Genomic DNA, 27,411 nt, shown 5'->3' with positions numbered 1-27,411 from the left:
GAGCAGCCAGTGGATGGGTTCAACAAAGATTGGAGTTTTGCACCCCCAGGCCTGACAGGAAGAAAGGAGCTAGGAGAATTGAGGGTGGTTGCAAGGGGGTGATTACAATGATGAACCTTGGAATGTTACTGGGTAGGAAATCAGGAGAAGACAATGGGGGTGGAGCTAAGAATTCAGCCGTGAAAATCATTTTTGATTAATAAAAAGTTAATAGGTAGAGAATTTCGACTGGGGATGATGAAAAAGTAATGGAGGGGGCAAGGGTATAGCTCAAGTGGTAGAGTGCTTGCTTAGTATACACAGGGTCCTGTGTTCAATCCCCAATATCTCCTCTAAAAATAAACAAGTAAACCTAATTACCCCCCAAATAAATAAATAAATAAAATTGCAACACATTTGAAAATTTTTTTTTTAAGTAATGGAACGAGATCGTGACAACAGTTGTACAACAGTGTAAATGTACTTAAAGCAATGAGCTGTACACTTAAATGGCAAACCTTACGTACGTTTTATCACAGTCAAAGAAATAAACTAACATTTAAATATTTGTGGCAGGTACAGAGGTTATTTGCACACTCCCCTCTTAACCCAAACGTGAAGAGGCATAACAGCAACACAGAGGTTCTGGAGTGGGACCAAGAAACTTTAGATTATTTGTTTCTCTCTTCACTGACTTATTTGAAGCCTTTAGCATAACATTTAAAACAAGCTAGGCGCTCAGTAAACATTTGCTAAGTAAGAACTTAGACAACCCAGGCAGAGCAGAATGATGGGAACCAAAGGAAAAACCATTTCTGGAGATAGGTAGAGATCAGCAATGCCTTATACACTCTGATCTCAGCGGGTGATAAGAACAATCAGATTATAGGGCAGGGAGGGAGGGAAATAAAGGAAAATCATTAAAAAAAATTTTTTTTCAGATAATACCAAGTAGAACTTTGTAGCACTTCCCTTAGCCTTCCTTTCTCTATTCTTTCCTTGGAATGCTGTCATTCATCTTTTCATAAGGTTCCTCCGTTCCCCAAATTGCCTGCAGAATAAGGAACAGTGAAATAAAATTAGAGCAGGGTAGATGATAAGATTCAAAATAGATGTCTGTCATCTTTCCTGAGAAGTTAGCAAGGTCACTTGTCGGGCAGAGGCAAAAGGTTTTGAGTTTGAGAGGAGTACATCTGTGGAGTGTATCAGATGGGGGAAGATTGAGAAAAGGGAATGGTCCTTAGCTGTAATGAGGCAGCTTGAATTAGGTAACATAGCATGGCATCCATCTGAGTGCCATGGTTCTCTCGTCACCAGTGATGTCCTGTAGAAGAAGTGGAAAATACAGTGAGTAAGGGTCTAGCAGGAAGTAGGGGGTGGTTAAATGAGTGTGGAGAAGTGGGAGAGCTGACAGAGAAGGAATGAGGTGTGGACTTGAAAGGAAAACCCTAAAGTGGAACCTTGTAAGTGGTCCCTTGCTGAATGGAGATGGGCCCAGGAGGTGGCTCTGCTGGGGTGGCTTACCATGTACAGCGTGGTTCAGGAGAGCTCAGGGGCCGTCAACACGTGTCATGTGGGAAAATGGAAGAAAGAGGTCTTGGGGAGAAGCCACTAGGGGCTTTGAGGTTTTTTTTTCCTCCCCTTACCTCATATGTGCTTCCATTACGGAAAAGATCTGGAGACCTCACTATCAGACCTGAAACCCAGGTTCCCCTTCCACTTAATCCTAATCAATTTTAATTTATATAGTTGTGATTTAATCATATATTTCTTTTTAATAAAGTTGTAAAATTGAACATTTTCTGTTTTTGTGGGTTCTTTGGCTTATCTTACAGACATATTGAACACTCACTCATATTACCTGAAATAAAAATCCTGAGTGTGAGAATGTGAGGGAATGAGGTATGAAAGGTATTGCCTTTCTAGGAAAGGCTTATTTCAGTTCAGCTAAAATCCAGGGTGCTTCCTTGTATCATCAGAATTTAAACTTGATGTCCTGACCTGTGATTGAGACATGTTCACAAGAGAGAAAATGGGGGGAAAGAGAAGTAATATTTGTTAAACCTTAACATTCATTCTCATAATACCCTGTAGGTAGGTTTGTCTCTATTTTATATATAGTGGATCAGAGGTTTAGAAATGCTAAATAACTTGCCCAAGGTTACATTACTGAGGGTCAGAGCTGGGATTTGAATATATGTTGCGGATCCATGCATCGTATTTTTTTCCATTGGTATTTAGCCCATGTATACATTCAATCTACAAATGACTGCCTACAAGTTAAACATTTTGAGGTCTTAAAATTGGATGACCTTTGTTTCAACAGGATGATAAAGAAAAGTGTTTTATTGATAAATCAAAATGGTAACCAAAAAAACCAGAATTTTATGTCGATAGTCAAGTTTTAGGTCAGAGCAGTTATTTTGCTCCTTCTGCAGGTAATTCAGGTTTTTTTGCATAGTATGGTGAGTCAAACATGGGGACCATTTGGCTCTATCCTTGGGAGCAATCAGGGATTGTGAATCATATCTTTCACTTACAAAAATCCCTAATTGGGAAAGAGAACACTTAGAACCTTAATTAAACATGGTATGATGTAGCTCAGGTTGTTCCGTTGCTTGGAATGTTGTCAGTGTAAGCTCTGTGCTTATAGTACAGACTTGGGGGAAAGTACTTAAAATGTACAAAGTGTGATTTGCTTTAAAGAAACATTCTTTTAAAGAGGCAGCGCTGTAGGTTGAATATAAGGCTAGTAAGATGACGTGTCAAAAGGATTTTTTCTTTTCTTTTTGACTCTACAGGAAAGCTGAGCTGCGGTAGACAACAGTAATGAAAGGTCATGAAACATTCTCACCGTGGAGTTTTTAGTTTACCGGGGCTGACCTGTAGTCTTGAGCATTAAGTTGCTCTCTGAGCAGTCTGAGGTAGTGCCTGCGTTCTTCATGCCAGGCTGTCAGAACTAACTTGAGTTCTCCTCCTCTCCCCATAAGAACCAACCATCTCACTGCTTATTAGTGGTAAACCTAATCTGGGGAGATGAATTTCATGATCTTGTGGTGAGCGTAATATGGGAGAGATTTTCAAAATTTATTATGTAGACTAAATATTTCAAACCTAACTAAGGCGTATCGAGACTGCTACTATATGTGTTAAAATCAACCATCTTTAAGAGTTGCTTTGGTATATTTCAGATTTTTATTGTAATTTTTTTAAAAGACAGTTTATCTAGTTTCTTGGTTAAGTTTTTGTTTTAGAATTGGTATTCAGTTCTCCTTAGAAAATATTTTACAGTATTAGGGCCACCCCAACAGTGGATTTTCAGCAATAATTTTTAAAGCCCTAAGCATGTCCCCTGAAATAAAAATAAAGCCATAGCTATTGAATGTTTACTTTTAGTGTAATATATGTGAAAGTTTTATGAATATAAAATAACTTAGAGTAGTTTATAATTTATTCTTTTCAGAAATCATTTCTCAATAAATAGTAGAACTGGAGAAACCTGGATGCCATTTTGAGAGATTAAATTTAAAATCCTTATATTTGAGTTTGGCAAACAAAGGTATTGCCTACAAAGTTAGGATTAATGTCAGAGAAAGTTTTCTAGAGTAAATTTTAGTTTTTTAAACAGAATTTACCTAGGAAGTAGAATAATAGTTTTTTTTTTTAATGTGGAAAAATGTCTTCAGGTTTAGAAATAACTCTTTCCATGTGTAGAGACTATTACCCACCCCGCCAAAAAAAAAATCAGGTTTTTTTCCTCCTGATTGCTGAGAGTAAAAGTTATTTTTGATTGTGTGGTTTTAATTTGGAAGTATTTCTCATACGATTTAAAATAAAAAGGAATGCTCCTAAATCTAAAATAGTTAGATTTCTTTTAACTGTGATATTTCCTAGAAGTGATATAAAGAATATGCATTATATGCACACACCATTAAAATATTTTCCATCCTTTTAAGATTAATTTAAAATTAAGTGTTCTGTTTTTCCTTATACTGTTTTCCAGAATGTTTCTTTTCTAAATGAAGTGTCATATTTTGAAAAATTATTGCTGTAACTATTCTGAAAGAAAAAGCTACTGCACTCATATTTCATCATCAAATATTTACTAAATGCTACTTTTGTACAGGGTACTTGGAGGGTACAGGAATACATGATCCAGCCAGGTGGATCAGCAGTATATGAGTGGTGCAAGCGAGAGCAAAGGAGAGAGCCTTTGGCTGAGGTGTGTGAGCATGTCCTTACATCTACTCATTCAGCAAATATTATTGAGTACCTACTGTGTGCCAGCTGCCATTCTAGGCTCCAGGATGCCTCAGTGAATAAAAGATGGATGCCCTGCTGTCATGAGAAGACAGACAATAAACCTAGGTAAACTTTGTAGTAAGTTATGGGGGGTGGAATAAAGCAAGGTAAGGAATATGTGGAGTACTGGGAGGTGGCAGGGTAGTCATGGTAGGTCATGATCCTCTGAGCAGAGACTAGAAAGACGTAAGGGGCAAGCCTTGTCTGAAGGGATGACATTCTAGGCAGAGAGCAGCTGGTGCAAAGGGCCTGAGGCATGAGTATGCCTGGTGAGTTCAGGGTATGGTAAGTCAGCAAGGGCTAGAATCAGAAAGAGGTCAGAGAGGTCTGGGGGCAGGGAGGATAGTTGTGTAGGGCATTATGAGTGTTCACAGCTGAGCATAGAAAAGGATTTTTGTTTTTACAGTGAGGAAAATGGGGATTCACTGGAGAGTTTTGATTTATGTTTTAAGAAGATTACTCAGGAGGTTGGGGTAAGAATAGATTGTAGCGGGTAATGGAGCAATAGCAGAGAGGCCAAAGGAGAGGTGATGACAGAGATAGAGGTGGTATATGGTTAGATTCTGGATCTATTTTGAAAGTGTAGCCAGTGGGATTGGGATGTGGAGCATGAGAGAATGACCAGTGAAAGGTTATATATGAAAAAGTGGAATTTGACTGGAGCCTAAGGAATTTATTGACCAGGAGAAGATGGCAAAGCAGAGGAATTCCGGTGGGAAAGAACTAAATTAAGTGAGAAGTGAATGAGAGGGGCAAGACAGTGAGAAAACTTCTTTGGATGAAGTGAGAAGTTTGTAGAAGACGAGAGAGAAGAAAAAAGGAAGGCTGGGATGGGACTTTGGGATCAATTTGTGAAATGCACTAAATGCAAGGCCAGATTATTTGAATTTTTCTTTAGGTATTACAAAATGGGTTTTCAAGCAAGTCAGTGATTTGAGTAAGAAAGAAAGAAACATTTTAGTTAATAATAGCTTTGGAACCAGACAGATCTGTGTTCTAACCCTGGCTCTTTTCCTTTCTGTGCTGTCTCAAGTAAATTACATAACCTCTCTGGGGGCGTGTGTCTTAGTTACTCCCTCTGGATTGAGAATTTAACCTCACAGAGGAAGTTTGCAAGGAATAAGTGAGATCAGACATATAAAGGGTTAACAGTGCCTCACCCATTTGGGGCCTATCTATCACTGCTTTTTTAAATTATTGTTATAAAAAAGTAATATTAAAGCAGTGTTTAATTAGACTCGTCTGCTAACAGTGAATGAATAAGTGAATAGCTCCTTTAGAAAAGTAAATTGACTTTTTGTCTTAATTATTCCTGTCAGCCAGTATTGACCCTTGAACTTCCTGTTTGTTGTCCAGTAGTAGACTTTTTTCAGAATAGCAGGAGATGTAACAGAGTTTTCCCCCAAAACACTTAGAGATCAAATATAACAGATTCCCATTTTGATATTCTCAGTTTAATATAGAAAAGACTGAGAAATTTAGCAATAGAAACCTGATGTCACTTTAAAACCCAGTTTCCAAAAATCAGTGTCCTGCGAGCACTAGTTTGCAGGGTGCAGGTTTAGAAAATGCTGGGAAGGTGAAAAAAGGCATGTGGGCTTTGATTCCATTTAAATATAAAACATACTTTTAAAAATAAACTAAAGAAAAAGACTGAAAAAATATGTTCCAAAGTATTACCTCGGGCTACCATAAATACAGTTGACCCTTGAACAACATGGGTTTGAACAGCATGGGTCCACTTAAGTGTGGATTTTTTTCCACTAAGTACATACTACGATTCTGTGGGATCCTCAGTTGGTTGACTCTGCAGATGCAGAGGAACTGCCCATGTAGAGGACTGACTGTAAAATCATATGAGGTTTTCCAACTGCCCAGTCAGTGCCCCAGCCTTCAAGTTGTTCAAGGGTCAGCTATACCGTAGACTGGGTGGCTTAAACAACGGAAACTTATCTCCTCACAGTTCTGTAGGCTGGGCAGTCCAAGATCAGGGTGCCAGCCAGTTCACTTGCTGGGAAGACCCTCTTCCTGGTTTGCAGACGGTCACCTTCTCAATGTCCACAGGAGCTCTGGAGTCTCTTCCTCCTCTTACAGGAGCATCAGCCCTGTTGGATTACGGCTCTACCCTGGTGAACTCATCTAACCTTAATTACTTCCTAAAGACCCTGTTTCTAAATCCAGTCACATTAGGGCTTAGGGTTGCCGCCTGAGTTTGGGGTGGGGGTTGGACACAGCTCAGTCCATGGCAGTCACCTCTAGGCAGTGGAGTCCATAAGTGATCTTCAATTCTTCCCTAGGCATTTCTGTACTTTCCAAACTTTCTGCAATTGAAGGTGTTGGGTAAAACTAGGTTCCACTTCTAGATTCCACTTCTGTGAGTTACCTAGAGTAGTCAAATTGATAGGGGCAGAAAATAGAATGGTAGTTGCCAATGGCTGGGGGGAGGAGGAAGGGGGAATTAGCATTTAATGAGTATAGAGTTTCAGTGTTGCAAGATGAAAAAGACTTCTGCAGATGGCTAGTGGTGATGGTTGCACCATGCGATAGTACTTAATACTACTGAACTGTACACTTCAGAATGGTTAAGATGGTGAATTTTATGTTATATGTATTTTACCACACATACACACACAAGTTCTCAGCCCCCTCCCAAAGAAAGGGCCCCCCAAAACTTCTAAAAAATGTTCAGCTTTTGACGTTAGGCAGATTGGGTTTAAATACTAGTTCTGTATTGATCTAGTGGTTCTCAGACATGAGTGTGCATCAAGATGACCTTGTTCAACACCCCCTGAGTTCCTGATCCAGTAGGTCTGGGCCTGAGAATTTGGATTTTTAACAAGCTGCCAGGTGATTGAGAGCCTAGAGCAAGTCTTGATTTCACTATTTACAAAAATGGGTCTGTGAGGCAGTTATGAGGCTTGTGTGAGAGTGCCTGATCCAGGAGCTTTCAGCCTTAATTTTAGTGTCTATTTTTGTAAACAGTTTGTTTGCTTTTATCTCCAAATAATTTACTTTTGGATTTTTTCCCCATGTATTTAAGATCATTTTACACAAATATGAAGAAATAACTTATTGTTAGAAACATGTATTAAAGTCTTTATAAATACGTAAGAATCATGTAAAATTAACTTTGCTTCTAGAAGATTAGGATTTCAGTTGTTTGGCTAGATGAGGGTTATCTTTGGAACTGATACTTAATATTCATCATTTTTCCTTTTCCAAATTAAATCTGTGTATGTGTGTGTGTGTGTGTGTGTGTGTGTAGAGGGGGTTATATTCTGGTGAAAACAGGGTTATGGCAGCTCCCTTCCCTTCACTCTGCATCCCCCCATAAACAAATCCCACAAACAAAAACCTTTGGAAAACCATATATAAATAATTAGGGTAAATATTATTCATACCTCTTCAACTGTTCTTAAATTTTAAAAGATTTCCACCTTGTGGCTATCCATAAGGGCTAACAAGGGGCAAATGAACCTCTAGGCCAATGTTTTTCCTGAACTAAGTTTTATAAAAATCTCTAGACCTGACCTGTCCAATATGGTGGCTCCTTGCCACATACGGCTATCAGTGCTTGAAGTGTGGCCAGCACCAACTGTGATTTACTCTTAAGTGTAAAGTCCACACCAGATTTTGAAGGCTTTGTTTGAAAAAGAGGATGTAAAATATCTCATTAATTTTATATTAATTACATGTTGAAATGATTATCTAAATAAATAATTCTTTTTTATTTTGCCCCAAATATCTTTTCAGTATTCTGGACCAAATAAAACACAGTTGGCCTTGAACAGCCAACCCCCAACATAGTCAGAAATCCACATACAGGTTTTTACTCCCCCAAAACTTAACTAATAGCCTGCTGTTGACTGGAAGCCTCATCAGTAACATACAGTAAGTTAACATGTATTTGGTATATGTATTATATACTGAATTCTTACAATAGAGGAAGCGAGGAAAAAGAAAATGTTATTAAGAAAATCATAAAGAAGAGAAAATGCATTTAGAGCACTGTACTGTATACATCCATACCACAAGTTTACGACGTCTGTTCACAAGATGGATTGTCTTGTCTGCTAGTACATACATCAGTATTGTCTTACGTAATGCAAAACACTGTGGATGTTATTATATCACTAACACTAGACATCAAAAAGGAAAAGATAATGTGAAAAAGAAATTTATACTTACATATAGGTAGAATGATTCGTGCATTGACAGCGAAGCACCGGCTGTATGATTGCTTTATGGTGCTTAGTGTAATCGACAGGATTGCGGCCCAGTTGTCTAACCGCTACACTAATGAATGAGTCTTTTTAAAATCTGTATGGTGTACAGTATTACAGTTAGATTCATAATACAGTATTGGAAACAGTGTTATATTTTTCTTAAAAAACCACTTACCTGTGGTAATAGGCTGATACACAGTTTCTCCAATAACAAGAGTGAGAGCTGTACTTCACAGTAATGCATTTCTTTGAAAGCAGTTATAGGACAGTAAGAAAACTAACACATTATTAATTTTGTGTTAAATACCACTCACCGTATGTCTGTGTAAGGATAGGCTATCCACTTCAAGTTCTGCACACAATGTTCTATGTGTATATATTTATAAACATGTTGAAAAAGATCTGTACATAAGTGGACCCTCGCAGTTCAAACCTATATTGTTCAAGGATCAACTGTATATTAAAATAAATTGGATTTTTTAAAAAAATTGGCTACCAGGAAATTTTAAATCTCACATGTGGCTCTCACTTGACGTTTCTGTTGGACAGCTGTGCTGCACTAGACCCTGCGGGAGTTACTAGGTGTTGAGAGTGGAGTTGGGAGAGAATGGAGGGTCCTGTGCCTAAGTCGGTGTGGGCAACACTGAGTTTTAGAAAGCAGGAGGTCTAATATGCATTATGAATTACCAAGAAGGATATGTGATAGGTAGCATTTCGCAAAGTTATTTCATTATGGGACCTCTGCCAGCCTTTTTTGTTTAAAGGACTCCTTTCCTCAAAGTCTTACATGGAAAAGACTGTAAATGCTTCTCTCAGCCACCATGTTCCCACAGCAACTTTCTCCAAGCCACTGCCAATGTATTTCTCCCTGCTAACGCTTACCTTTTTATAGTGGTAGATCTACAATAATGTGCCTCACTTTTCTCAGCAAAAATTCCATATAAGTTGATTTAAAATTTTAGAATTTTAATTGATGGAATAGTGAGTTTTTTTGCTGTGAGAGAAAGTGTTTTAAGATTCTCAACTGCTGTCTTTTGTCATGGGAAATATTAGCAGAAATCAAACCTTCCAAAAATCATCATATTTCCCACCCACAGAGATGAGAAGCAGCATGGGCTTGGGAATTAGAGATTTGAGTTCAAACCTCTGTCTCACTACTTACAAACTCTGCAGTGTTGGGCAGGCATCTTACAGTCTCTCTAAAAACAGGGATAATAATACATACCTGGCAGGACTGTGTTAGAAGGATTAGAACTGCATAAAGAGCCTGGCAGAGGGAAGGCACTTAGTTAATGTAGCTGCTAGTACAATTTTTAATCACCTCAAGTGCCTTAATGTATTAATAGTAATTAATATTAAAGTAATTTATACTTTGTAATAATGGTAGTAATAATAATTGTAAAGAGGGCTTAATATTCCTATAAATATCCATGCTAGTATATGTTTATTTTCATGCACATTGATAATGCTTTCTACAGTTTGGAAAGTCATTTCATACATAGGTGTCTTGCCTTTCCAATAAGATTGTCTGCAACTTGAGAGCTGGGACATATTATATACTTTTGTGAGATTTTTTGTGTGTTCTTTTAATCCTCTACCCTGCCCCTCCAGCACAGGCTTATTTTAATAAATAAATCATTGAATTGAGTCCTCATTATCATTAGTATAATAAATTTAAATAGTACTGCTATTTTTAATGTACTTTCTTAAAGAAAAATTATGATACTAATGTTTTGAGAATCATTAACAAAATTTGCAAACTTTCATTAGAGGTTTAAGAAAAAGTTAAATAATGACAACCCTTCATAGATAAATAATTTTACTAAGTGAGGCAAAATCTAAGACTTTAAATATTTAGAGAGGTAAATAAGGTGTTTTTAAAGGCAAAACTATGAAGACATAATGAGGCAAGAAAAAATTATTTTAATTAGTCCAAAAGAATAATACTGAATAGTGGAGGTAATAGAACTATGGGTCTGTCTAAAGTTTAGTTTGTAAGGTCAAACTAAATGAAAAATTTTTACCTCTTTCCTATGGAAAAGGGTTATGTTGTAGGCACAGATCTCTCAGAAGATGGGGCCGTGTTCTAAATCGGTTACATACATTTACTTCTAGCACAAGTAACTGCCACCTTCAGAATGATATGGTTTTAAGTTAAAAATCATTTTTTAAAAAATTACACTGAATTGGCCTTAAAAAAGAACTGCAGTGTTTTATCCTTAGACCACCAAAGGCTGTTTCTAAGTGACCTGACCCTCTTTTATGAGGGTTCAGTAGTCTATAGCAGGATGCCCAGAAGTGAGTATAGAAAAAGGGGTTAATTTAGATGTCTATTCAGTTGTGAGCATTCATGTAAAAACTAGAAAAGTAAATGATTTAGGTAATTATTTTCTACATCGAATGTTTAGGGAAATGGAGACGTGAATTTTGAGTAAGCTTTCTAGAAAATACTGCTGGCATGTTTATCAGATGAAACTTGCCTTTGTATCTCCCTCTGGTCCAAGGTGGAGAATTTTGATGGGCTTTCCTACCCAAGTGTCAGGCTTTAAAAATTGTCAAATGTATTTCTGTTGCTCTCTACCGAGCTTATAGAAAATTAGCTTTCTCGACCTTCCTCCTGCAGGGAATTCTCTGATAACTTTGGTAGTAGTGAACAGTATCCTTTCTGTGCTGTTAAAATCAACAGCTTGCTTGCTGCTCCCATCCTGTGCATCTGGCAGCACCTTCTGCATCTTTACACTGCAAACAAGTCCATCCAGTGTGTAGAAATGGCCATTTTGCTTAGCAAGCATAAAAATATCTTGTGAATTATATTCATATGTTCAGAATCCCATTGTGTTTGTTACTGGATTGAGTTTATTCATTTCACACGTAGAACAACTGTCTTGGACCCCAACAGTGCAAGGGCTCCATGGACCGACCCCTAAAGGATCTGTGGAGAGAATTGAGGAGATGGAGGCCCATTGAACTTGGATACCAAAAAAGTTGCATGTTGTTTTCACTCAGCTCCAACTGAAATTTATCGTTTCCTAAATCTGTGAATGAAGGCTGCCAACTACAATAGTATTAACAGTGCCTGGGAATTTGTTATCAGTAGAAATATTGTTTACCGGTGTTACATTTGCAGATGTCTTGAAAGATTACTATCTTCCAAATGACAGTAGTTACTAGAATCACTACTAAATCGAGTATATTAACACATTGGTGAAGAATCACATATATACCTATATTACAATTTTAAAATATTTTTATAACTGTATTCCCAAAAAATCTTACATATATTATGCATCCTGAAATATTACTCTGAAGGGATCTATAGGCTTCACCAGTCAGCCAAAATGCACAGCAAGGGTTGTGAACTCTCCGCCTTTCTTTGTGCATTTCTTCCTGCAGCCACATCTGGTGTCTGTCAGTAGTTGTGGGGTGACCTGCCTCAGCTTCTTTCACCCCAATTTTTATTGGGGTTAATCTTAACTGATGAGCCATAGGTCCCTCATCTCCCCTCAGTGAGCATCTGTCCTGAAGCTTTGAGCTTGGAGGGAGAGAATACTTTTCCAGAAATAGAAAGATTTTTGATCATAGATGTACAATTAGTTATTTTCAAGCAAACCCTTTTGGATTTGTTTGTTTGTTTTTGGTAAGAATATTCATAGATACTTCATTTTTTTGTGTGGTAAAATATACATAACATAAAATTGACCATTTTAGCCTTTTTTTTTTTACTTCTATGACTTTTTATTTTAAAAACAATGAGAATGTATCCATGAATTACACATATTTAAAAGAAGCTGTTAAATTCTTGAGGTTCAGTTTCAACCACTAACTGGATGACTTTGAATCTTTTTTTTTTTTTAATAGACTGTATTCTTTTACAGCAGTTTCAGGTTCACAACAGAATTGAGCAGAAAATACAGAGTTCCTACATAGCCCTCCCCACCCACACATATATACTTCCCTGCCTTCAACATCCCTCATCAGTGTGGCATATTTGGTACAATCAATGAACCAACATGGGCACATTATTAGCAACCAAAGTCCATAGTTTACATTAGGGTTTACTCTTGATGTTGTACATAATACGGGTTTTGACAAATGCATAATGACATGTAGCCACCACTATAATAACATACAGAATAATTTCATTGCCTTAAAAATCCCTTGTACTCCATCTAGTCATTCCTTCCTCCTTCCCTCTCCCCAAACCCCTGGAAACCGTGATCTTTTTATTGTTTCTGTAGCTGTGCCTTTTCCAGAATGTCATTTGGTTGGAATTGTACAGTTTGTAGCCTTTTCAGACTGGCTTCTTTAATTTAGTAATATGTCTTTTAAGTTTCTTCTATGTCTTTTATGGTTTGATCATTTTTTTTCACTGCACATATTTTTTAACTTATATGTATGTACTGTTCATTGATTCTAAGAACGTTTAGAGCTTTAGCTTTTTAAACTTACATAGTTATCAAAGAAATAAAGCCAACCACAAAATAAGAATTAACTCAAAAAGATACATACACCCTGCTCTTAACAGCAATATTATTTATAATTGCCAAGATAAGGAAGCATCCTAAGTGCACATCAATAGTTGAATAGATAATGGAGATTCATATATGTATATGTGTGTGTGTGTGTGTGTGTGTGTGTGTGTGTGTGTAATGGAACACAACTCACCCATACAAAAGGATATTTTGCCATTTGAGGCCCTTCATTCACTTTTTTTTCACTTCAAAAACCAGAATTTTATAACTGGCAGAGACATTTCCATTATATCAAAAACAAAAAAAATACTCAGAAATAAACTTAACCAAGGAGGTTACCTATACTCTGAAAAGTGAAAGGACACAAAGAAATGGGAAGATTTCTTGTGCTCTTGGATTGGAAGAATCAACACTATCAAAATGGCTACACTACCCAAAGCAATCCACAGATCCAACGCAACCCCCATCAAAATACCTGCGACATTCCTCACAGAACTGGAACAAACCATTCCAAAATTTGTAAGGGACCATGAAAGACCTCGAACAGCCAAAGCAATCTTGTAGGTCTCTTTTTTTTCTTCCTCCTCCTTTTTGTTCTCTTTTCTTATGCTTTGATGACTAGAGAAGGTCCTTTAACATTTGTTGTAAAGCTGGTTAGGTGGTGCTGAAGTCTTTTAGCTTTTATCTGTGAAGTTTTTGATTTCTCCATCTGGTCTGAACGAGAGCCTTGGTGGATAGAGTATTCTTGGTTGTAATCAGCTGATAACCTTATGGGAGTTCCCTTGTATGCTATTCATTGCTTTTCTCTTGCTAATTTTAATATTTTCTCCTTATCCTTAATTGTTGTCAATTTGATGATTATGTGCCTTCTTGGTGTGTTCCTCTTTGGATTGATTCTTTGTGGTACTCTCTGCGCTTCCAGGACTTGGGCGGCTGTTTCCTTTCCCACATTGGGGAAGTTTTCAGTTATTACCTCTCCCCAGATTTTCTCAGGTCCTTTCTCTCTCTCTTCTTTTTCTGGGACCCCTATAATGTGAATATTAGAGCGTCTCATGTTGTCCTAGAGTTCTCTTAAACTATCCTCCTTCCTTTTTATTCTTTTTTCTTTGTTCTGAAGTAGTGATTTCCATTAATCTGTCTTCTAGCTCACTAATCTGTTCTTTTGCCTCATTTAGTCTGTTCTTGGTTCCTTCTAGTGTACTGTTCATTTCAGTGATTTTATTCTTCAACTCAGGTCTTTGTATTTTCCAACTCTTTGCTAAAAACTTCACTCTGTGCATCTATACTCCTCTTGAGTTCTCTGAACATCTTGGCCATCATTACTTTAAACTCTTCTCAGATAAATTACCCATCTCCTCATCACTTATTTCTTCTTCTGGGATTTTATCTTGTGCCTTGGCCTGGGAGATACTTCTTTGCCACCTCAGATCGTCTTTCTTTCTATGTGTTTGTGGATTCCTTCCACAGGCTTTGGGATTATTGTTTTCTTACTTCTAGTATCTGCCCTGGTAGATGAGGCTGGACTAGAGGCTTATGCAGGTTTCCTGGCAGGAGGAGCCAGTGCCTGCCCACTGTTGGGTGAAGCTTGGTCTGGACCTCTGGTGGGTAGGGCTGTGTCTAGAGGCCTTTGTGGCTTAGGAAGTCTGCTGCTGGATGTGGCTGTGTTCCCACCCTGTATGTTGTTTGGCCTGAGGCTTCCCTACAGGCTGTTGGGTGGGGCTAGGTCTTGGTGCTAATGACCCAATTAGGATATCAGCCTCCAGGAAAGCTCCTGTAGATTAATACTCCCAGAATGTCCACCACCAGCTTTATGTGCCCTGAGTGAGCTGCAGCCATCCCCCACATCCCCAGGAGACCGTCCAAATCTAGCAGGCAGGTCTGGCCCAGGTTCCTATGAAATCACTGCCTCTGCCCTTGGAACTGGTGCACATGAGTTTCCGTGTACACTTCTCAAGCAAATGGAGTCTCCGTTTCCTCCAGGCCCATGAGGCTCCCAGAGTCAAGCCCCCCTTGCCTTCAAAACCAGATGTCCTGGGATCTGCTTCTCTTCCCAATGCGGGACCTGAGTTGGGGAGCCTGGTGTGGGGCTTAGAGCACTCACTCCTGTGGGAGGGCCTCTGCAACTTAACAAATCTTCAGCTTGTGGGTCGCCCACCTGGGGGTCTGGGGATCAATTATATGGCGAGCATGCCCCTCCTACTGTCCTGCTGTGGTTCCCTCTTTATGTTTCCAATTGCAGAAGATCTTTTTTGCTAGGTTCCGGTCTTTTTCCGATGGTTGTTTACCATTCAGTTGTGGTTTTGTTGTAGTCACGGGGAGAGGCAAGCTCGTGGTCCTACCACTCTGCCATCTTGACCTATGTCTCCATTTTAGCCATTTTAAGCACAGTTCTGTGGCATTAAGTACATTCTCATTGTTGTGGAACCATCACCACCATTCTTCCCCAGAACTTTTTCATTTTCCTCAACTAAGACTCTGTATTTTATGGGGGTTTTTTTGTATAGAAATTATAGCAAATTTAAATTCCAGTTCACATGGCATTTCTTAGAGTTTGTGAAAGATTTCATACTAGGTGGAAGTTTATTTTTCTTAAATGGAGTTTAGGAGAGAGAGAGTAATTCAGCTTCTTTAAAATTTTTGTAGAAACAATGAAATCTTGCTTGGAGTAATATGCTACATATGTATTTTTCTTAAATCAAGCCTTGAAGAAGTTCCTTTCAGTCTCTCCTCCTTAAAAATACTGATTTCATGTACACATCTTCCTTTTGAGTCTGCTTTTATAAAAAGAAATCCTTGGCATCTCTTCTTTGGTAACATCGTTGACTTTGTAAGATGGAATTTTGTTTGTTAATATTGTTAGTTGTTTTTATAGGGCTTGTTTTTCTTGGAACATATCGTAGAACCAAAATATTTTGAATGTTACTCATTGACAGAGAGCAGTCAGAGTCAAGAGTTTGCATAATAACTTTCACCAGATTGCTAATACTAAAGCTCAATAAAAGAAACATGTTTTTAGTTTGGAATTACTACCATTTTAAAGTAGTTTTTAAAGCAGTTCCGTACATAGGCACAATAATGTGTGCAGATTACATTAACACAGAGCAATAGTGTCCTGTTATATTTGAGGAAATATAGAGAAAGATTGGGCTGTTTTATTTTTTAATAGCTTAATTATTGCCATACTGTATTCTAGTAAATTTTGTGGGAGTGGGATGGAAATGCAAACGGCGATCCTTTTTACTATTTCTGACTGGTGTTGTGCAATAATAGCCATTGTTTGTTTTTAATTTTTTTTTTGGTAGGGAGGTAATTAGATATTTATTTATTGGCTTATTGGTTTCTTCATTTTAATGGCGGTGCTGGGGATTTAACCCCGGACCTCATATGTGCGTGGTCTGCCACTGAGCTATTCCCTTCCCTGAGTAGCCATTGTTTTTAAAAGTAGAAAAAAAATCCGCATTGGGAGGATTTTTCTTTTACTTCATTTACAGTGTTCTCTAAAAGAAATCCCTTTTCTATTAGGAAATACACAAAAGACTCAGGTAGATCTCCATTTAATAAAATATGTATTTTTCTGAATGAAACTAGAAATTTAAAAACTGTCAAAAGCAGTTTGTGTTTAATATTCAGGTAATTTGCTTTTACGAAAGGTGGAAATAAGATTTATTTTTGGCTCGTCTAGTTTTTAATTCCTATTCCTAAAATTTTTGTTAATGTGTTTTTGGTTAATACATGACTAGGTTCCTCTTTGTAAGTGGTTATCTCAGTGTCGGCACAGCTCCCTTTTGCTAAGTCAGCTTGTCATTGGACCTGATTCTCTAAATGATTGATTAGCTTTAGTGGAAGAAAGTAATAAATAGGGTAATCAATGATTAAAATAGAAATTCACCTTTTTCTTGGAGGTATAATACACGAATTCTTTGATATTTAGTAGTGTAACTGAAGAGAATTGAGTCATATTTTTAGTACTTACTATTCTATGTAGTGAAGTTTTGTGAATTATCACAAAGATAGTTTCAACTTAGTTTTTTACTCAGTACTTAATAGCAATCAGGACAGCAGCATTTGTTGATCATTTCTCATTCATTTCCTGTGTATTGTTTTCCATAGTCATTAAAATGTTGTCTCTTATACAACACAATAAGGAAATTATGAAAACATTTTTGGCAGGACATCTGTTTTTCCTATACTGCACAGTTGTGTTTTTTTTTCCTGTCAGGTCTGTTACTGATGGCCTCAAGAAGTCATACACGGCTGTGCCAGGGACCCTTCAACTTAAGACTTTTACTTCTGAGCCTGTTAATGAAGACATATTATTAGAATAAGTTGCTGCTAATGATTTGGGGACTCCAAGGATTTTATATTTATGTTCAGTACATAAATTCCTGTTTTAAGGTTTGTTGAACATTAAATGGGTTATCATAGAAGGATACACAATTTTTTTGGTCCTATGGGTCTTAAAAAATGACATTTCTTTATGCCTCAGAGAGTTGAACCATCTGATCTGGAGCAGAGATGGGAAATCTGTCAAGCTCTCAAGGCTTTTTCTACCCAGCACGGATGCCTGGCTAGATACGTACAGGCCCAGCCTAAGCCAGTGGATCCTGGACGCTGGATGACCAGCCCTGCATCCAAACCCTGCGCTTTATAATTGTGCAAAAGTGTTCACGTGTGGCCTCGCTGCGTATTGTTGGAAACTCAATGATGAGGAACTGACCTCACCCCTGAAAAAGTTAGTTTCTTAGACCAAAATCTTACTTAATTCAATTGAGTAAGATGTGTTTATTGGGCACATTTGTATCAGGTATCACAATAAACTCTGGTAACAGGAAGATGGGAAGAAACTGACCCAGATTTCATGGAACTTGTAAGCTAATGAGGGAGTCAGAAAAACAAAGTTTGTCATACGTGTGTCAGACCTAGTAACAGGTCAGACATGTTCTAGGGATACATATAAGTCAGCAACTAATTTTGCTTAGGGATTTTTTTTTTTTAAAGAAAGGCAATATCATTTTTACTCAAAGCCTTAAAAGATAAGTAGGCATGATCAGTTGACTGCTTGGAGGTGGATGGGAAGGTCTTTTGTTTTCTAAGTAAAGGGACAAGCACAAAGCCAAAGAATGGAAAAAGTGATATGATAAGTTTGGGGGACATCAGATGGTCAAGATGGCAAAGAAACAAGAGTTCCACACGGGGGAGGCTGGGGTGAGTTAAGGTATAAAATGAGACTAGAGCCTGTTGTAATGGGCCAGTATTTTCAGTTCACTGATGCCAAGAAACCATACAGTCTAAAAATGTCATGGCTTTCAGATGGGAGAATTCATTGTACTCTCGTAGCACTCTCTACTGTTTTTATTTAAATTTGGGCTCTGCTTTAGTTGGGTACAGAAAAGAGGCATAGTGAAGATAATCACAGAACAGTGTCTGATCTGTGTAAAAAGACATGGTTTTTGCTTTTAGAATTCTGGGTAGAAAATCCTAAAGACAGTCCATGGTTGTCAGAGAGACTTACAGAGGTTGATTCAAAATAAATTTTGAATGATGGTTGGAATTTCAGTAGATTAGAAGAGGAAGAAGAGTATTTCAGGTAAGAAAACTGTCACCTGGACAAGGGCAGGTGCTGGGAGAGTGTGCATTGTGTCGGGGGCTAGGAGAGTGGCAGTGTGGCTAGAACAGAGTGTGGAGGAATGCTGGGAAATCACTTCTGCCCCGCTGTACGTTCTAGGTTTAAATATAACTCTTTCTTTTCCACTTTAGATTGCTCTCCCATAGGAATAACCTGGTGTCCAAAATAAGCATGCTTTCTTGGAAAACTGAAGTAAGTTTCAAGGAAAAGAGAATAAGCACACTTTCCCTGGTGTGCTCAGTCCTGCTGTAGGTTTTGTCATCTTGTGGCCAATATATTGGAATGGGTGATAAGTTTATTTCAAAAAATGTTCATTGCCCACAATGAGATATCACCTCCCACCTGGCAGAATGGCTGTTATCGAAAAGACAAGAGATGACAAGTGTCGGCAAGGATGTGGACAAAGGGAACCCTCGTGCACTGTTGGTGGGAATGTAAATTAGTGCAGCCACCATGAAGAACAGTATATGGAGGGTCCTCAAAAAATTAAAAATATAGGTACGATATGCTCCAGCAGCCCCACTTCTAGATATATATTTGAAGGAGATGAAGTCACTATCTTGAAGAGTTACGTGCACCCCCCATGTTCACTACAGTTTTATTCACAATAGCGAAGATACGGAAACAACCTAAATGTCTGTTGATGGATGAATGGATAAAGAAATTGTCATAGATAAATATATAGGTAGTTAACATACACATACAACATACTTACCATGGAATATTATTCAGCCATAAAAAGAAGGAAATCCTGCCATTTGTGACAAAATGGATGAAACACAAGCTAAGTGAAGTAAGTCAGACAAAGACAGACAAATACTGTATGATTTCATTTATATGTGGAATCTATAAAAGTTGAACTCATAGAAACAGAGTAGATTGGTTGTTGCCAGGGGCTGGGGGGTAGGGGAAATGGGGAGATGTTGGACAAAGGGTACAAACTTTCAGTTATAAGATGAGTAAGTTCTGGGGATCTAATGTATAACATGGTGACTAGAGTTACCAATACTGTATTGTATACCTGAAATTTGCTGAGAGAGTAGATTTTTAAATGTTCTCACTACACCAAAAAAAAAAAAGTTAACTATATGAAGTGATGGACGTGTTTGTAGTAATCATTTTACAATATATACACATATCAGATCATCAGATTGTACACTTTAAACTAATATAGTCTTATTTTTCAGTTATATCTCAGTAAGGCTGAGGAGGGAAATATTTAGTAAGCCCTTGTCACGTGCCCGGTACTGAGGTGCATCGATGAACAGACACCAACCTCTGTCCTGGTAAAGCTGGCCTTCTAATATAAATATGAGTAAATATAGTAAAGAGGGAAAGGGAGAAATAAATTGAGGGAAAGGAGTAGTAAGAGACTGATGCTGAAGGTGGTTGAGAGTGATGCATCCCCAAATAAGGTTTCACCCTCTGCATTTCCTCCCATCACATTACCAGGAAACAACCCTCCCCTGAGTTTGGAGAGATGGCAGCCTCAATTTGTGTCTCTTATCTGACCAGAGGCCCTTGTTTGCAGGTCCCACCTGCCTGCAGTTGGGGGACAGTTTCCCAGGTAGCCTCGAATGTGCCCAAGTGTGTCCAACGTGTCCCCAGCCCCTGTAAAGCCTTGCCAGACTTCTCCCTGACCCCCTGAGGTTGGTCACTCTTCCCCCCTCCCCATGTTATAGTATATTGTTTAGCCAGCTGGATTGCTTAATTTTTTTAAATATATTTTGTATTGAAGTATAGTCAGTTTACAATGTATAAATTTCTGGTGTACAGCACAATACTTAAGTCATATAGGAACATATATATATTCGTTTTCATATTTTTCACCATAAGTTACTACAGGATGGTGAATATAGTTCCCTGTACTATACAGTATAAACTTGTTGTTTATCTATTATATATATATATAAGTTAGTATCTGCAAATCTTTTTTTTTTAACTTTTTTATTGATTTATAATCATTTTACAATGTGTCAAATTCCCGTGTTCAGCACAATTTTTCAGTCATTCATGGACATATACACACTCATTGTCACATTTTTTTCTCTGTGATTTATCATAACATTTTGTGTATATTTCCCTGTGCTATACAGTGTAATCTTGTTTATCTATTCTACAATTTTGAAATCCCAGTCTATCCCTTCCCACCCTCTACCCCCCTGGTAACCACAAGTCTGTATTCTCTGTCCATGAGTCTTTAGATTCCACATATGAGCGATCTCATATGGTATTTTTCTTTCTAGTATCTGCAAATCTTGACGTCCCAATTTACCCCTTCCCACCTCCTCCCCCTCTGGTAACCATAAGTTTGTTTTCTATGTCTGTGAGTCTGTTTCTGTTTTGTAAATAAGTTCATTTGTCTTTTTTTTTTTTTTTAAGATTCCACATATAAGTGATATCATATGGTATCTTTCTTTCTCTTTCTGGTTTACTTCACTTCGGATGACATTGAATTGCTTAATATATTAGGTTTATTTCTGCCCCACCTCATTCCAAGTTGTAATTAAAGCAGTTTTAATGCCTTTAAATTCTGCATTTCATGAGTTGAACCAAGGTCCGATGCTTTCTACATTAACAATCATCTTTTCTGACTTCGAGGAATTTTTTGATTCCTAAGTTTTTCTCCTGATTATGTTTCTTAGTTTTTTTCCCCACCTTTCTTCCTTGCTGCTAGGAGGCTCTAGTTGTTGACAGAATGAAGTTCTTGGTTGAATAACAATGGAAAAACTTCGAGCCCATCATGTTGAGTTCGATAGCTTCTTTTTATTACAAATGGGTATAGTTGTAAAAATATAATCATGTTTTCTTCTAGTAAAATGTCATATTATTTCACAAAAAAAGCCTAGTGACTTCACCTGAAGAAGCGTGGGGACGCTGGCCAAGAGCTCAAGCACCTCTCACAGTGCACTGATGAACTGTTGCCCGTCTCTCTTCCAAGAGTGAGTTCCTTACAATTGGGAACCACGCCAGGAAGTTTCACACAGTCTTGCAATTGCAAAATTCAATAGCCCATAACAATGACAATATAGTAAAAGGAATAAGATGAGAATACTTTATATCCTGATTGACGTAAACAGTTACTTGCCCTGGGTAAGTGGCTATTTTATGTTGTAACTTTCTGATCATGACACTTATTGGAATATTGTTTGCTTGTTTATAATAATTTATTTGCTTTTATAGTCCTACAAAAATGTTAAGGGTATTTATATTTATTACTGCATTTTGTGTCATATTCATTTGATATTCCCAGTCTTTAACACAGTACTTGGCACACAGTGGGTGCTCAATGTTTGTTAAATGCCTGTTCTTTTCACCCACTGAACAACTTTATTAAAGACAGTCATTAAAGAAGCAGCTTTCCCCATTCCCTAAGCTATTCCTCAGGGTAGGAAACAGAAGGGGGCATGGGATAAACCTGTACAATTTACTGTCCTCTCTTTCTCCTTTCCTCCCTCTGTCAGGCTGCTCTGATCCTATAATTTGTGCTAATCAACTCATATAAGCTGTTCTTAGCTCCTAAAGTGATTTCTTCCAAAACCTTAAAAATGGCTATAGGGCCAAGATGGAATAACAGGGACTTCCTGCATAAAACAGTTAAAAAACTGGATAAAATGTATTAAGCAATGGTTTTTAGACACTGAATATCAGGCAGCACAGGGCAGTGACTCCTGAGAAATAGAAAACAGATAAGGTGAGCCCTGTAATTGTCCAGCTTGCTGCCTAGGGAAGGTTTCCAGGCCACAGCACAGGCAAGCGGAACCCAGATGGAGGCTTATCGTCTTCCTGAGTTGAGCTGAGGTAGCTGGGGGGTAGAGGTGGCTAAAACTCACCGGGCAGAGCACCAGAGGGGAGAGCTGCAGAGTGTCTCCCTTGAGTCTTCAGCTGATACCTGATAAGCACATGTATGTAGGGAAACGACCCGAGTCCTGGGAAAGAACTCGCCAAAAGGATTAGAGGAAACAAAACTTGGAGCTCGCACAGGGCAGAGAATTGTTTGTGTTCCCACCTGCAAGAGTGCAAAAATCCTTGCAGTTCATGGGACATCAAGTAAAGTACTCAGGATATTGCCTCAGTATAGGGCAAAATTAGCCCTAAAGATTGACAAAGCTTAAAAACAAATCTCGAGAGAATGAAACCATTTACAAGTAACTTAATTGTATCCTAGACAAAGTTCAAAAATATCTGTAGAGATACAAAAATATCCAGTACTCAATAATGTAGAATTAGCAATGTCTAGAACCCAATAAAAAAAAACACCAGGCATGAAAAGAAGGAAAAAATACCACCCATTACAAGGAGAAAAAAATCAGTCAGTAGAAACAGAGCCAGAAGTGATATAAATGATAGAATTAGTAGAGAAGGACTTTAAAAAGTTATCACTATTCTGTATAACTTCAAGAAGGTAGAGGAAAGGTTGAACAAATTAAACAAAGACATGGAAAATATAAAAAAAGACCCAGTTTCTACAGACTTATAGACATGGAATACAAACTTGTGGTTGCCAAGGGGATGGGGGGTGGGAAGGGACAGACTGGGATTTCAAAATGTGGAATAGATAAACAAGATTGTACCGTGTAGCACAGGGAAATATATACAGGATCTTGTGGTGGCTCACAGTGAAAGAGGATGTGACAATGAATGTATGTATGTTCATGTATAACTGAAAAATTGTGCTCTACACTGGAATTTGACACAACATTGTAAAATGACTATAACTCAATAAAAAATGTTTAAACAAACAAACAAGAAGACCCAGTTTCTAGAGATGAAAACTACAATGTTTGAAAATACAAATACATTGGATAGGATTAGTAAGCAGATTAGACACTGCGGAAGAAAGATTAGTGTGCTTGAAGACATAGCAATAGAAGCTGTCCTGAATGAAAGCCAGAGAGATAAAAAGACACTTCAACAATTTTTTAAAAAGAGCAACAGTGAGCAGTGGAACTATTTCAAGCAGCATAATCATAGGTAATTGGAGTCCCTGAAGGAGGGATAGGGGCACAAAATAAATGAGGTAATGGCTGAAATTATTCTAAATTGGAGGAAAATTGTAAACCTATAGATCCTAGAAGTTTAACGAACCCCAAACACAAGAAGCATGAAGAAAACTATGCCAAGGCATACCATAATCAAATTACTTAAAACTGGTGATAAAGAGAAAAATCTTTAAAGCATGGTGGGTGATGGAGGAAGACCTATTATGTACCGAAGGACAAAAATAAGAATGACAACAGAATTCTACTTGGAAATAATGCAAACAAGAAACAGTAGCAATATCTTTAAAGAACCAAAAAAAAAAGGAAAAAAACTCAATCTCGAACTATATGCCAATGAAACACATTTCAAAAATGAAAGCAAAATAAACACATTTTAAAGACATAGGAAAGCTGAAAGAAATCATCAGCGGCAGATCTGCACTATGAAAGATACTCAAGGACATCCTTCAGGAGAAGGAAAATGATACCAGATGAAAATCTGGATTTACTCAAAGGAATGAACGGCACTGGAACTGGTTAATATGTGGGTAAAAATGAAAGTGACTGCAGCTCATTATACCTTTAATAGTTCAGGAAGTGATCACCTGAGGACATTGAAACCATTCCATAGTTCCTGACTGCTTAAATAGACTTGCCCAGTGATCCCTCTGCTGGCCTTGGCACTTTTTCTAAAATTCTGTTTGTAAATGATTTGGAAATTATGGCATATACTGATGCTATACCAAATTCATGCAAATAAAGCAAATGTCTGTAATTTTTCATATGTTGGCAAGATAGCCTGTTATATTGACTCTTGGTGGTCGTTTAAAGTTTTAGCTTATTAGTCATCATTTTCACTAGGTAATGTTTTTGGAAGAAGAACAGAGAAGCATATAAGGAAGAAAAGAGAAACATTTGTTGTAGCAGTGACATACCAAATTTCATTTTGTGAAGTATTTGAAATCCTGTGTTATGACTTTTTTAATGTTTTCTTCTATTGCCACTCATTTAAAATATCTTAAATGTAGGATTGATTTGCTTAGCTATCTTTCCTGAAATAACTGTTCTTGAAACCAATACATTTCTTTTTGTTGTTGTTGTTTGTTTGGGGGGTAATAGGTTTACATATTTATGTTTTAATGGAGGTGCTGGGGATTGAACCCAGGACCTTGTGCATGCTGAGCATGCGCTCTACCACTGAGCTACACCCTCCTCCCTGATCATTCATACCTTTGATTTTCTGCAGGATAGCTGATTTTTTTAATAGGAGCTCTTTATTTATTAGGGAGAAAAGCCGTTTGTGATATGAATTGGAAGTACTTTCCTCACTTATGTTTTTTGGGTTTTTAAAATCTTTGACTTTGTTCATGTTTTTTTCTTTTATCATGAAGAATTTAAAAATTTTTTATCATGAAATTTGTCTGTCTTTTATGACTTCTGCATCTTGTGACACCCTTAAACTTTCCCTAGTCCAAGATTATAAAAACAAAATTCTCCCATGTGTTTTTCTAGTACTTTAAGGCTCTCCTCCCTCCCCCACATTTAACTCTTAGATGCATCTGGAATTTGGTTTTGTGTTAGACGTGAAGTCTGAGTCTGCCTTCTTTTCTTTAGACAGCTAAAGTCTTACCCCCACTGATTTGAAATGTCACTTTTTATACTGTGTCCTCTTGATTAAGGATAGTAAGAGCAATTTTAAATATTAACTTTAATTTTGTTAGAGTGGTACTCAGGTGTCTAGGGTAGTGATTTCTGATCTCTCAGCGTGCCTGTCAGGATCCTGTACGAACCACAGCCCCCTTCTCTCCCTGACATAATCCTGCTGCCGTAAGCTGCTACTACTGAGGGGATGTGTCTTGCTCAAGTGTTTTGGGCCAAGAAGTAGTTTTAAACCACTGATCCAGGAATTTCCCCTTGGGGGGGCCTCATCTTTCACACAGCCTTATAAATGTCACCTGTGGCCAGAGAGCCACCTCGTAAATCCAAGGTTGTCACTTTAATGAGAAAAGAGCCTCAACAAGAGTTCAGAAGTAAAGGGAGAATCTTTCCAAAGAAAACTAAGCTCTTCACTTTTAAGTCATTAGTTTCTGATCCTCAGGTTGTTTTCCCACTTTAGAATCGTAGTCGATTTCTACAACTTTACATTGGTAGATTTCCTTTGGTGGGCCGTGTGTCCTCCTGGGGAAAAGACCTGCACACTTGGGTGGTATTATGACTGTCTGGCACGATGAAGAGCTGGGGTGGAAGGATAAGAGTCATCTTGCCTAATGTAAAACTGTTTAGTCAAAAAAGGGTGTGGCCATTTAAAAAGTAGAATTCTCAGGGTACCACTGACTATAATGGCTCGTCGAGTTCTACGCAAGTGGGACTGGAGGAGGAGGCCTGTCTGGTAGACTGATGCCACTGGGTAGGGCTCGTGCGCCCAAGGAGCGTTCTGCCAAGTGTTTGAGCCACCTGGTTTGATTTGGGGAGGGATGTGCAATGGCTTTTCATTTCATCCAATATTATAAAATTGTTCTTTTACTTGGGCTATTCAAAGGGTAGCTTGTCACTTTGAACTTTGAGGTAGCAAATGTGCTCTGTGCTTTGAAGTCCTGGTGGCAGTAACACCTCAGAGGAGGGACTGGTGCTAACTTCCTCTCTCAGTTTGCGTGTTAACCCTTGGGCATCTCGTCCACTGGAGGAGTTAGGTGCAGATGTAAAATAGGGAGCAAAGCTGGGACAGTCATGAAAGGGTTTTTCTTTGATGTAAGCTGTTTTTCACATATGCTTTTATTAATTAGTTTGTTCTGGAGACTGTTAGACACTTAAAAAATAAATTTACAAAGGATACAGTGGAGCTCCATTTAACTGGCCATGTTGAAGTAAAGAAATAATATCCCCTTTATTTATAGGCTTAATTATATGTTACTGTTGGCTAATATAGTCCATGTGATTATGATGTCTGGGAGACAGGCCTGGGGTACCGTTATGAGCAACAGCTAATGCAATTCTACATATTAAATACTAGGATTTAAGGGAAGACCCTCACACAGATTCTACATATCTACTTAGTGGTCATTTTCCTCTTTTTTCCTTCCTGTTCCATTTCCACTCAAAAGTCATGTTGGTAGAGTCATGCTGGCATGCCCCTGCGTAACTCAGTATCTGAGTCCTGGAAACGAATTTCACTTACCAGCTGCCCCTTTTAGCTTTGGCCAGGGATGTTACACTTGATAAGCTTTCCCCACTCTTAACTTCCTCCTGCCTCACCCATCATCTTCCTTTCCACTGACTGTCCATTCAGATGAGTTGTAACCATCGGATCATTCAGCAACTGAACCAATTCACCCACCAATGGGAAGGTCCCACATTGGGGGATACTTACCCCTTCCAGACCCTTCCTGAGGAAAACAAGTTTCCTTCCGTGTGGCAGGAGTAAATTTTATATTTGTTTGGCCTTGTGACTGATAGGATGGGAAGTTGGGGGACGATTGGAGAGGAGATGGCTGCTTTAACCGAGAAAAAACACTTAGTAGAAACTCTGCCTCTGCCTTCTTCGGGTGTGTCCCTCTTCTGGGCATCTCTTCAGGATTTCATTCCTCCGTCCAACTGCCGTTCACAACTGCCCTTTCCAACGGCTCCAGAACTCTTGGCCTTGGCATTCCGTGATGTAAATTATTCCACGCATGGCTCGAAATGGGTGCGAAGCAGTGTTGCCAGGTGTCGGATCACTAGTGTAAGTTTCCCGGACCTCGGGGGAGGGAGGAGAAAGGAAGGGGGATGAACTGCTCTTGGAATTTGTACAGTTGTTGTTGTTTCAGCCAGAGCACAGTGATTGCGCT

At 38.2% G+C, this 27,411-nt stretch overlaps 1 protein-coding gene and 1 long non-coding RNA gene across 13 annotated transcripts in view; one reads left to right on the top strand and one right to left on the bottom strand.

Annotated features, from left to right (window-relative positions):
- Nucleotides 1-27,411, top strand: part of BICRAL (BICRA like chromatin remodeling complex associated protein) — an 84,642-nt gene that overhangs the window by 26,932 nt on the left and 30,299 nt on the right. Inside the window, exon 1 of one of the 7 annotated variants that reach the window (XM_072944987.1) lies at nt 4,183-4,201. The exons of 3 other annotated variants lie outside the window; for them this stretch is intronic. Coding sequence is in view for 1 of the 4 variants with exons in the window: in XM_072944983.1 (XP_072801084.1) it covers nt 25,985-25,994 (10 nt within the window). In the remaining 3 variants the exon portion in view is untranslated. Of the gene's footprint in view, nt 1-4,182; nt 4,202-18,769; nt 18,798-25,972; nt 25,995-27,170; nt 27,306-27,411 lie in introns of those variants that run through there. 3 more of the 7 variants (XM_072944988.1, XM_072944983.1, XM_006201996.4) reach the window with 3 other exon arrangements.
- LOC116284745 (uncharacterized) lies at nt 392-27,189 on the bottom strand. Of its 6 annotated transcripts, XR_012062137.1 has the most exons (6): nt 26,955-27,044; nt 8,470-8,601; nt 6,535-6,664; nt 1,841-1,980; nt 1,225-1,303; nt 392-1,030 (listed from the first exon to the last, which is right to left on the bottom strand). It is a non-coding gene; the product is annotated as an uncharacterized lncRNA (long non-coding RNA). The 6 variants fall into 6 exon arrangements; XR_012062136.1 differs by lacking the exon at nt 1,225-1,303 and having other exon boundaries at nt 26,955-27,188; XR_012062134.1 differs by lacking the exon at nt 392-1,030 and having other exon boundaries at nt 1,037-1,303; nt 26,955-27,189.

The sequence above is a fragment of the Vicugna pacos genome, chromosome 20 (assembly GCF_048564905.1).
Source record: "Vicugna pacos chromosome 20, VicPac4, whole genome shotgun sequence".
In the NCBI taxonomy this organism is placed as follows: Eukaryota; Metazoa; Chordata; class Mammalia; order Artiodactyla; family Camelidae; genus Vicugna; species Vicugna pacos.
Note: the sequence above shows the minus strand (reverse complement) of the source record. Positions and strands in the feature narration are given on the sequence as shown.